General features: G+C 35.2%; 1 protein-coding gene across 1 annotated transcript; it reads right to left on the bottom strand.

Moving 5' to 3' along the window:
* Positions 1-1,917: 1,917 nt before the first annotated feature.
* On the bottom strand, positions 1,918-4,416 carry LOC119985116 (transcription factor TCP4-like). Its single transcript, XM_038829293.1, has 2 exons — positions 2,361-4,416; positions 1,918-2,282 (listed from the first exon to the last, which is right to left on the bottom strand). The coding sequence occupies exon 1, from the start codon at positions 3,675-3,677 to the stop codon at positions 2,397-2,399; it is 1,281 nt and encodes a 426-aa protein (XP_038685221.1). The 5' UTR covers positions 3,678-4,416; the 3' UTR covers positions 1,918-2,282; positions 2,361-2,396.
* Between the last annotated feature and the right edge of the window lie 7,867 nt (positions 4,417-12,283).

Below are 12,283 nucleotides of genomic sequence, written 5' to 3'. Positions count from 1 at the left end.
GCCAATTCTAGTCAATATCTGGGTCAGGCTTATAACAGTCTTGGAAGCAAGTAGAATTGGGGCTGGGGCTGGGGCTGGGGCTGGGCCTGGAGCTGGAAGGAGAGATGGATTGCGGCCCAGCCTTGGAAGATTCGGGTTTATGCTCAGCCCATTAACTCTAAAAAAGGTCTTTCACGGAAGGTAAGCAAGTTGGAGAATGTTGCAAACCAGGAAGAGAAGAACAAGGCAGTCTCAGTTAAACAAACATTGTCAAAGGGAAAGGCAACCCAAAAGGCCCAAAAAAAAGGAAGGTTAAACAGCTGAAGAAATCAAGCTTCCCAACAAAAGCAATGCTGCTGGCACTGTAAGCTCATTTCTCTATAAGTATGTCTCCTCCTTTTCTACATCTGGATTTGTAAAATAAGACAACAGACTTTACATTCACTGATTTTATTAATATATTAACAGAATCCATGCAAATTATTACTAAATTCAATAATATTATTTTAATGCATGCCACACATGTCCTAAAGCTAATGATGGAAAAATGCTTAACAGCTAATAAATTGGATTATTCAGATCAAGACAAACAATTCATCTTGGTCTGCACAAGCAGGGGATCACAAAATAGTTCACATAAGGATTCATTGTCAAAAGTACGAGACATTGGCATGCAGAACACTACGCAGAGAAGATTTTTTGAACCTTTAAATTTTTCTTATACTAAGAAACCCCCAACTCAACGGCCCCTTCGGAACTCCTGTATGAGTTCTAAACTCAGGTCTGACCGCCACAGCCCACACCACGACGACAGACGCTTAAACCCGGGCTAAAACCCGCGCGGGTAAACCTCCAAAATTGTTGCGTCTGGTATAGCTCGAACATCCGACCTCATGCAATCATGTGCACAAAGACCAATGGTGGCATTCTGTCTAGACTTGATTAAAGAAGATTAGGCATGAAAATGATCCAGCTCATTTGTCCATTGTGAAGTGATTGACACAAAGGTATTCATAAATCTATCACAGTTAGGGCCAGAAAAGGATCATGCATCTTCACTAATCATTAATCAATATCATCTTCTCGAGCGCACCGATAAACACACCTAATCAAGGGTATTTAACATGGGTTTTCCAGATTCCGAAGGTCGTTAACCCAAAATCTTGTGCATTGTTATGAGGCCTATTGTACTCATCTACTAAATATAGAGCAGTGAAAGCACCAACAACCAAAAACTTAGTTTCCAGCTAGACTAAGAAAGATTTTTATTAGCTACTGAGAATTGATGGGTTGGGGACCATAAAGAGACAACCCAAGTACCTTATTTTGGTGGTATCCATTACTCCATAATTGAGCTTCATTGTGTTCTAACCCTTCCCTTCTCCTGCAGATGTACCCCCACTTGGTCTTACCTGCTAAACTTCACTTATTGATTAGAGAATGTGACATCTAAAAGTATTAAGGATTCAAGAATAATCACTCAAATCCACCTCCTAATAGGGCCGTAAAATAACACAATTCCCAACAAGATGGGAAGCTCTCCGATAATAACTTATCATCATCCAAAGCTCCCCTGAATCCGAGAAACGATAGAGATGTAGAAGACCAGATAAATCTTATCAATTCTATATGCAGGATCAAGAAAATTGTTGAGGCATGAAACAAACCATCAGTCGAGCAACAAGAAAGATCAGTCGAGCAACAAGAAAGCAATCACAAAGAGAACTCTCTCTATCATACTTACAAGAAATTGACCATTCCAAACCAGCCATATCATTTGCTACACGGAAAGCAACATTAAGAACACAAACACAGGACTGAAATAGGAAACAAAATAGATCACACTTCAAATTTTCTAAATATGTCGAACCAGGAATGTTTCGGTGAGAAACTTAAAAACTATGACAGAAAAAACATATTGGGGAATATATTTGAAATCATAAACATAAACAAGTTCTGCCTCTTATCAGTCAAATTAGGTAGTACAAATAGAACATATAAACAAGCATCCATAAAACACAAACAAATCATGGCAAAATGAACACGTACATCAAACGAATTTGAGCTTCACTAGTCTGCCCAAATACAGAAACAAAGCTAGAACATGATTAACTGAAAGAAGCTAAACAACCTAGGATCGAAGAACCTGAAAATCCAATCAGATCTCTCCTTCCACGGTAATTGCCAATGATGGAACTTACCAAAATCTTCCCTCCAATCTTCAAGCTAGTCTTCAATGGATCCCCACAGCTCCATCTGAATCAATTCGATCACGGAAATTGATAGATTCCTCAAAGAGGACACTGAAAAAATAATTCACTAGTTAAAAAAGGACAAACATAAGAAAGAATAGGATTTGAGAGGTGGGTTTTCTATGGTACCTGTTAGAGGTTAAAGATTTTGGACATCAGTCCTCATCAATGGTGAGATTCTGAGGAAGCAGAGGACGGCTTGTTGGCTATGCCGTCATGTTCCACTTCACCCTGAATTCGTGCTGGAATGTAGTACTTGGAGAAGGATCCACCAAAGCCAGAAAAGGCAGATTGGTGATGGATTGTTGGTGTCAATTGATGATGATTGTCAGTAATTACCGGGTCTATCGAAGCACGAACCAAAGGCGTGTAACTGGACTGAAGGGGTCCCCTCTGAGAAAAAAACTGGTTTTGTCCGAGCAACGGTAGTTGTGGAGCCACAGTCGGTTGAGTTGCCGGATTGTAAAGAAATCCCACACCACCGACGCCGCAACCGCCGTCAACACTCCCAGTATCTGCACCACAAGCATTCCAAGCCACCATCCTTTGGAACCTATCAATATCTGCTGAATGGTTCTGGTGGTGCTCTGCCCATCCAGCAGTGGACCCATGAAATCCTAAATGATGTTGATTGTGATGATTCTCATGATGGTTCGTTCCAGAGAACAGTAATTGCTCTTCATTTTGATTATTATTCCGCTGTTCCTGGTGGGCTTGTAAAAGCATTGGCTCCCGAAACGACTGAAGCGAAAGCCGTAAATCTTGGCTATGGCTGCTGGTTCTAGAAAGCAAATCTGGAGGGTAACTCTGAAGCTGTATTGGAGACGATGTTGTCTCTGCCGATGCATCCATAGGAAAGAAGGATTTGATTGTGTAAGCAATAGAATCCGAGTCCAATGACGGCGGAAGAAAACTCGAATTCTCGTTCACCTGAATAGTCCGTACATCACCACCACTACCCACAATAAACGTTGTGGTACCATCACGAGTCGAGCCATTACCAATTTCTTCGATTGGAAACTCAAAATCTCTTTCATCGTAAGTTGGGTCTCGCTGTTGTTCATTAGTACTTGCTCTGGCCAGCGTTGCAGCGGTGTTGGTTGTGGTCGTCGTTGATGCAGAACTCGGTTTCCATACCGGGAGCTCGGCGAGCCCGTCAATGGCTGCCTTGGCCTTATTAATCAACCAATCGACGGCCTTGCTGGGTCGGTCGTAACCCAGGCGGTCCTGCACATCGTAGAATTGGATGGCAGTGTGCGCCGCCAGCCGCACACGACGGTCTCTGGGTCCTTTCGCAGTACAAACCTTGCTGTGACGGTCTTTTCTTCCGATGGAGCGAACAATGTGACCTCCCTGGACCTCCACGATCTCGCCGCTTCCGTTCCTCATCCCCAATCTTGACGTCGCAGCTGGTTGTTGGTGGCGCGGGCGGTGATGGGTCTCCATTTTTGTTGCATATTCGATGCTCCCTTGCTCGGTAGAAAAAATTGTAGAAGATGAAACGTAATTTCGCTTATTGGGTCTCTGTTGCAGAGCTTGGTCTAATCCTGCAAAGAAAATTTGATGTTGGTTTTGATCATCAGGAGACTGTTGTCGTTGATAAACCTGAAAGCCTTCTTCTTCCTCCTCTAAATGTCTTGAATTGAAGACAAGATTTTGGTATTGTTGCTGCTGATGATGATGATAACGTTGACAATTCCTTTGAGGATCCAGACTCAAGCTCTTGAGCTTTTTCTGCTGTTTTTCCAGCTTTTAATGGTGGTAATGGGTGGTTGTTTCTTTACTCTTCTTTTTATTGCTTCCTAATCTCTTCTTGTTGGTTGTGCAAAAGTACTGCCACAACTCTGAAACTTGACACTGCCTCTCCCAAAAGTATCTGCCATTCAATATATTTCCATTTCTATCATCCCCCAAACACCACAACCTATAAAACTGAAAACCCCAGAAACCCAGAAGCCTATAATACCTTTATTTGCAGCCTAACCCATCTCTCCTTTTTTGGTTTTTCAGCTTTTGGTGATTGGGGCTTTTAATGTACTTTGTTTTGCAGTGAAACCAAATTAACAACAGAAGAAAAATAAAGAGGGTACAATTTCAATAAACCAAGATAACCCAGATAGCAACTAAAGAGAGACACAATTTCATACTTTCTAGAGAGAGAGGTGGGTTTTAGGGAGAAGAGGGATTCTTCTATTTTATTGGCCTATAAGGCCTTTGATGATGCCACTGTAAGGGTGGCAGGTGGCAGTGTTTTGGTCAGACATAGATTGAAGATTTCTGTGATCTCACCACCACTGTCTCTTATGTATTACAAGTCTACAACCCACGAAGGCTCGAACCAAACCAAAAAAAATTCCATTCTCAATCAACCAGTACTATTCCCTTTCAAGCTTTCAAAATTCGCCAGCATTTTTAACCATTTTATCTCTGTTGTTGACGAGCATAATTTGCACCTCACGTTTTATTGGTTACATTCTAATCTAAATAAACTCAATTAAAAACATAATAATATTAATTACATTTCTTTTTGTGTTTTTTCTAAAAAAATAGTCTACACCTTTTCTTTTTTTTTCCTATACAGTGATATGATAACACACCAAAAAAAATTTAACTAGCAATCTGTGCCCACGGTGGTGTCAAAATGTGGTACCCGAAGAAGGATCCACCAAAACTATGGCAGTTGCTGAGCCACAGTACGTGGTGTTGTTGTTGGGTTGTAGAGAAATTCCACATCATCATCAACACTCTCATAAGTGCACCACTAGCATTCCAAGCAACAATATGAAGGAACAGATAGAGGTACAAGATTTTGAATGATTAATGGGGTGCACTTAATTAAACGAGGGGTAAATAGTGTTCATCATCTTTGTTTCTTATACCATTTTTTTTTGTTATTTTTCATGTTTTCACTTGACTGAAAATGTTTTTTGCTGTGAGTTAAAAAAAAAGTAGTTTATTTTTAGATTAGATAGAAGATACCTTTTACATGCCAGCACCACACCTTTTGAAAGTGGAGTTCCATGAACAGCTTTTTCTGGTCTCTCTCTTTATTGCTTCACTTAAAAGAAATAGGCATCATCTTTCTCTCCATTTTCCCTATCCTGCCCCACCTTCTTCTAGCTCAGTTTGATCATTATTGTTAAATTGGGAGCAACATGTGGTATTCTAGTTTGTTAGATGATTGGAGAACTTTTTTTGTTTAAGTTAGTCACTTTATAGACCAACCAAGATAACCCAAATCATATACTTTGATAAGGAATTATTGTCATTGCTATTTATGCCCAACTTTGATATTTTTTGGTGCTTATTAAAAATTTATTTTTAGAGTAGCCAAGTTGACAGAAGATAAATATAATTCTTTTTTAGTTTTTTTTTACGCGAGATACTACGATCATTACTATTCGGGTGTGCATTGTAAAAACTCAAGGGTCATACAATAATTACAATAATATGCAAATGACGCGTGTCAGACAAGTATAAAAAAGAATAAGATTTATGTACGGAGTTGGGTAGGAATTCAACCTTCATTTTTCTTTTCTAGTTGCTACTTAAAATATCAAACTTAAAAAAATAAAATTTAACATTATTATATCTATTATGGCTACACCCTCCTATGCAAGCTAGCTAGGGCACATTCTCAATCTTGTTAATCACAAGCTTGTCTAAATTTCTTTAATGTAAATTTTTTTTAATTGAATTGAGACTTTTAAATTGTGGTTGATTGATTTATGCTAACTATCAATTGGTCACTATCTAGTACCCGGGTTTATAAAGATCGGAATTTTATAATTTTAATTATATAAAAAAATATTTAGTGCAATTTCTAATAATAATAAAAAGTATTCATTTGTCACTTTCAATAACCATATGATAAAGGCCCTTTTTAATCTTTTTAAGAAGAGATGGACCTACCCAAAGAGTGAAATAATGATTTGTATATAAATTATTCTTATATAAGGTAACCTTTCTAATATAAAACTTCACAAGAAGAATTTGAGGATGCAAGATAAAAGAATATGGATAATACTTGAGACCCCAAAATATCACCCTCAAAATTCCCCCAAATCTAAATCTATGTGGTATTAAAATAGCTATTGATTAAAAACACACATTTAGGGCCCACTTTACATCCAACACTACACATTAAATGAGGGTATCAAGCATTATCCTATATTTATCCATCTAAGTCTTGTATCCTCAAATTCATAGGTAAATAATCAACCATTTTCAATCCATTTAGATTAATTTAGTTGGTTGAGGATGAATCTTTTTCATTGAGAGAACTAAGTTGAACCGGATTGACACTATATTAAATAATATCTCCAAGGATTCAAAAAAAATGTATGTGAAATTAAATATACAGTAAGTAAGGATCTTTTATTATAAGTGAAATTTTTTGTTTACAAACGAAAGCCTCGTAATATAAAATTTTCAAAAAAAAATGAAAACGGTAGGTTACAGTCGATTTTTTTTTTGACTTGGTAAATTCGATTTTTTAGCTATCGATACTTTCTTTAAAGAAATATGTAAAAAAAAATTAAAAATAATCAACCGATCAATTTGGTTATCAACCGATCAATTTGGTTCTCAACCAATTCGGTGATTCGATTTAGTTTTTAACAACCCCAAAAAATTCATTTGAAAATTAGTGGGGTAAAAGCTTATGATTATGCAGTAAAATAGTCAAAAGGGTGATGTGGATTATTCACCAAAGTGAAGTTTCCATTTTTTGCTCAATATGAATGAACGAACGACCCTCCCATTGACTAGGTTAGATTTGGAGGTCAAAAGAATTAAATTATTGTTTTAAAAAGATAATTAATATATTATTATATTAAAAGCCTTTTCGTTGGAAGATATTTGTTTGTCCAAAAGAGCATTGAATCGTACAAGAGTGGAAAGAACAAGATTCTTTTGATTACCAACCAGATGGGTTCTTGACATCTGTCACCTTTTATCTTATTTTCCCATTTTGGTCAATTTGTACTACTCACAAGACTCATGAGTGCATATTTTTCAAATAATTACCTTCTGCCTTCTTCCTTTTTCACTTCTTGTTGGTGACGATGACGGTGATGGTGACTAAACTGTGCTTCAATAAAAAGACTTTTTTGCCCTCCCAATCCATGTAAAATATAAGTTTAGGCGCCGCTAATCACTTCTGATGGATCTAACCAACGACTGAAATTAAAAGTGGTTTAGTAAATAAAAAAATCATTCAATTCATCGAATTCGACAACTGCTTCTTTGCGGAAGTCTCTGTCGCGAGGCGAATTTCTTCCTCATGAGTGATTTCATTGTGCAAACTGATTTGCCGAGGTGAGGAGTTCTTTATAGAGCAAATTTGTTGTGGAGATCGCGAAGTTCTTCGTTGAAGCAATAGATTTCTAAGGAACTCCGATCAATTTTTATTGGAGCAATTGACAAAGAGATCGCAAAATCGGTGATGAAGGTCTCTCTACCAGTCCCTGTCATATATGTTTTTTTTTTCCCCTATTTTCTCCTTAATTTCTTTCAAAGTTCAGATTCTTTCAAATAATCTATTTGTAGTCCAGTGAAAAATTATTTCGTCGAAGTCAATGATGGACATAAAAACACTATCTTTTTTCATTATTTTTCGTTGATGATCAGTAGAAGCAGTAGGTTTTTTTTTTGATGTGTATTTGATGATTTTGGATTTAAGATTGACAAATACCTTGAATTTTGATGATCACAGAGGTTTTGAATTGGGTTAAATTAAAAGATCGTAAAAAGAATATGAAATTGTTAGAATAATGCCTGAGATCCTCAAAATATGATCCTCATTTTATCTCCAATCAATGTGAAGTATTTTGATATTAAATAGGCCCTACATATGTGTTTATAATCAATGACTATTTCATATCCACATATATTTGAGGGTAAAATAGGATCATATTTTGCGAATTTGTAGCATTACTTATAATTGTGAATTATTTATTACATATGTTTCGATTTTTTTTGAAATATCATTGAGAAATTTGCTTCTCATTGGAATCGAACATTGGACACACATATGGTTAACCCAGTCGATTGTCAACCGAACCACTTCTCGTTGGTACATATGTTTCAAATTAAGTTGCAAACTTATCCGACTTGATTATTGTGACAAGAATCCTACATTAGAAACTCTAATTTAGAGAGATGTCATGAATGATAATTACTGGAATTGATCAAGACCAAGTGCCAAGTGGGCATGGTAAAGAAAGAACTCTAGGGTTAGTAAGGATCTCAATCATAAATCTACTATGAGGGACAAACTAGACATACTACACATGGCCTTAGTTGAAATTAATCAAGGAAAATCAGAATAAGGTACTCAATATATATACATATATATATATATATATGTATATATGTATATATATAAAACCTAAAAATTTAATTTGAGTCAATCCAAACCAAGAGCGAACACACAGTCACCCAAGGGTGAGCAATTGCCCACCCTCAAATTTTTGTTTTCTTTTGCCTATAGGTAAAATATTTAGGTCTTTAGTCTATTTTTACTATACGTAATAAGAACATGCTTATTTAATTATTCCTTTTTTTTTAAAAAAAAGTATGTCCCACAAATGTCGTTGGTGAGTTATGTAACTACGTCTCTATTTAAATAACCGGATTGCAATCTTTTATATTTTATAGAGAATGACAAAAAGTTTACAACCCAATATACATATAATAAAACGACAAATCAATGAACAAGACAATACATTTGACATCCAACAAGACAATAAATAATGATCGACAAGATTGTCTTTTTTAAGCATAATGAGTCAAGTTTTTATGCATATTTTAGTGTAGACGGGCCAATTTCATTTGATAAATCAAAACAAATTAATGATTATCAAATGAAGTCTCATAATTGGTGGATTATTTATAATTCTTGTTTGGTCGTACGTCAACCTTATGAAAAGATTCATGACTAGGAGTCCAGGATATATATGTGTGTGTGTGTATATATATGACCGTTATGATTGAGTAGTTACATATATATCTGTAAATCTCACTCTACACCCTAGAGCCAATGGAAGCTCATCAGGTCCTTGTGCACAAAAAAGAAAGTGCAATTATGGCTAGGGTTTCCAAACAGTTTAACCATATACATATATGTATGTAAAGACCTATCTGAGCACAAGAAAATTAGTCCTTATGCATTCAAATAATTGTATTTGGTGTTTGAGCACATATATATACGGAATTCTCCTATGTGGACACCTGCAAGTTATATTAACTTACGCACATCAATCTTACCATTGATTTGAAACATATAGGACCTAAAGTAGTGGGTCCCACTTGTCATTTCACTTTTAAAAACACATACAAAATGGAGTGCGCAAGTTATTAAGTTGCGGACATCCGCGTAAGAGAATTTCTACATATATATATATAATCTAAATGTATTTTATGAACGTATATTCAGACTCTCATTGGGGCAATGGGGTCCAATAGCATCTATGTTTATATGTATATGCAATTTTTTCCATGATTTTAAAGAGCCCATATATTCTGTCAATTACACAAGCTTGGAGAGTAAGGTATATACAAAAGTTGTTTGTTAGAAGATGACATCCAACAAGGGCCATGAGTATTATTGAAAGAGAAAAATAATAATTTATGGAAATTATTGGAGTAAAAATTATATATACACACACACACTTACGTAAATTTAAAATTTCTTTTTCCCACTAATTTAAAACTTGAGTTGGATTTAGTATCTTGTAATGCAACTTTGCTTTCAGAATTATTCTTCCTAGGAATAAAGACAATTCATGATGGGACTAAAGATGAGATTATATCACATTATTAATTTTAAGTAAAATGTCTAAATCACTCAATAAGTGAATCAATGACATCTCCCTCGTGTGTGTGTGTGTATATATATGTATTTATATGTATATATTAGTGATGGAAAGGCATATACTACTTGCAATTATTTGTCATTATAAAACTCGATAATTTGAGTCGTAAATTTTATATTTTATATACTTAATTACGTATCTATTGTGATTGCGAAAGTTTGAAAATTTTCAATAATCATGATTGGTTGGATGGATATACAAATTTATAAAAGCTTGAGCCCACCAATTTATGCATGTACGTACGAAATAAGAGAATATATTATATCGACATATAGATATATATTATTTATAAAAAAAAACTATCAAAAGAAAGAAAAGGTTATTGACATTAATCTTTAAATATTTTTCTTAAAATTTTAAATCCTTTGGATATATTCCCCTTTGATGCCGTGTGATTAGATCATATATAGACAATCAAGAAATTGATTATAATTATAATTATAAAAAATGTGGAAGACAAGAGGATATATAATTATTTTTACTCATTTTCTTGATGTGAGTCTACTGACATTTTAGTTCTAGTGTGTGTGTGTAAATATATAAATATAAATATAAATATATAATATTATATTGATCCTCTTCAATATGGTCCCATAGAATGAGCAATAATGATTTATATTAGGTCCAATTTGATCGATCAAATGGAAAATCTAAATGAAGAAAAAAAGAATGTGAATATCAAGTTCAATCTACTTTTAATTAGATTGTATATTCTTTGCGACTAATGTAAAGAATATATCAACTTTTATTGATAGATGACAATTTATTTATTTATATTATTTTAAATAAATAATATTAACTTGAATAAATATAAGGAAAATTGATTAGTGAGTAAATTATTAAGATTCAAAAGTAAATTTGATATTTACTATTTTACTTCAGTTCAAGAATCCATTGCATATCATTGGATAAATGCTTTGCAATAATAACCAAATATTAATTAAGGAAAATATTCAAGGCCAAATGTCAAATACACCCCCTGTGGTTAGGGTCATTTCTAGCTACACCCCCTCGTTTCGAATTCGTAAGAATTGGACACCCCGTGCTTTGTATTTGTGTCATGCGTGGTCCCTCCGTCTTTTGATCGTCATTGACTAAAGGAAAAGTATAAAACACACCGTTTTAACTTAATAAATTTGATTAAAAAAAACCTCAAATAAAACCCAAATAAAAAGAAAAACCAAATGTCATTCCCGCTCAACAGCAACAAGCTCCGGCGACGATAAATCCACTAGCCACTGCCACTGCTCCAGGTGGTTTTATCCCACGGCCGCTGGAGCTCCTCTATCTTCGCTTCCTTCACAGCGCAGCTGAATCACCTGTCTTTGCTTACATGCGGTGCTTTCGGAGTTATTACCGTTGAATACCACACGTTGGAAGAACTCGACTCCACAACAACTGCCGCAAATTCAACCACCCTCAAGATCTTGTTCAGGGCAAAGCAGTAGCTACGATCTCTCCTCAAGATCTTGTGATTGGGTATTCTACTCTTATTTAGTCCTAAATATAAATTTCAGCCTTTTTTTGGATCATATAAGTTGATTTAAGCTAAGAAGAAAAACCCGTAGTTGTTACCTACTTACCTGAGAAGATGTTGTTGGTCCTCTCTTGAATTTCATTGTGACTTGGATCATGAGATATTTCAGATTTGGTGCAAGTCAGTCAGAATTTGGGAGTGAAATTAGGTTTATCGTGAAAAGGGGTGGGAAGGGTTTTGTTTGAGGCAAAACGGCAACGTTTTTTGTTTGGTTTTTGTTTTAAGAAAATTCAAAACGAGATTGTTTGAGTGTCTGTTAGTCAAGAACGGTCAAAGGACGGAGGGACCACGGATGAAACAAAAACAAAGCACGGGGTCTAATTCTTACAAATTCAAAATGAGGAGGTGTATGTAAAAATGACACTAATCACAGGGGGTGTCTGTGATATTTGACCAATATTCAAATTAGATATATAACACCATGCTAGGTATTTTTAGAAGAATTAAAATTCATAAGGAAAAAAGTTAAATAATTATCACACTAAACTAAAACAAGCAGACATTCATGGTAACAAATTTTTTTTTTTTTTTAACTTTAAGATGCATTGATTAGGGTTTAATGGAACTTGCATAGAGGGAACCACTTTAAAATGATTGCTTTAACATTCTCATGAGTTAGGGACCCACAATCACATAAT

Source organism: Tripterygium wilfordii, chromosome 19 (genome assembly GCF_013401445.1).
Source record: "Tripterygium wilfordii isolate XIE 37 chromosome 19, ASM1340144v1, whole genome shotgun sequence".
NCBI lineage: Eukaryota > Viridiplantae > Streptophyta > Magnoliopsida > Celastrales > Celastraceae > Tripterygium > Tripterygium wilfordii.
Note: the sequence above shows the minus strand (reverse complement) of the source record. Positions and strands in the feature narration are given on the sequence as shown.

What these genes read in the sequence shown, in the direction of transcription:
- LOC119985116 (XM_038829293.1), bottom strand. Translation starts at nt 3,677, where the DNA reads ATGGAGACCCATCACCGCCCGCGCCACCAACAACCAGCTGCGACGTCA.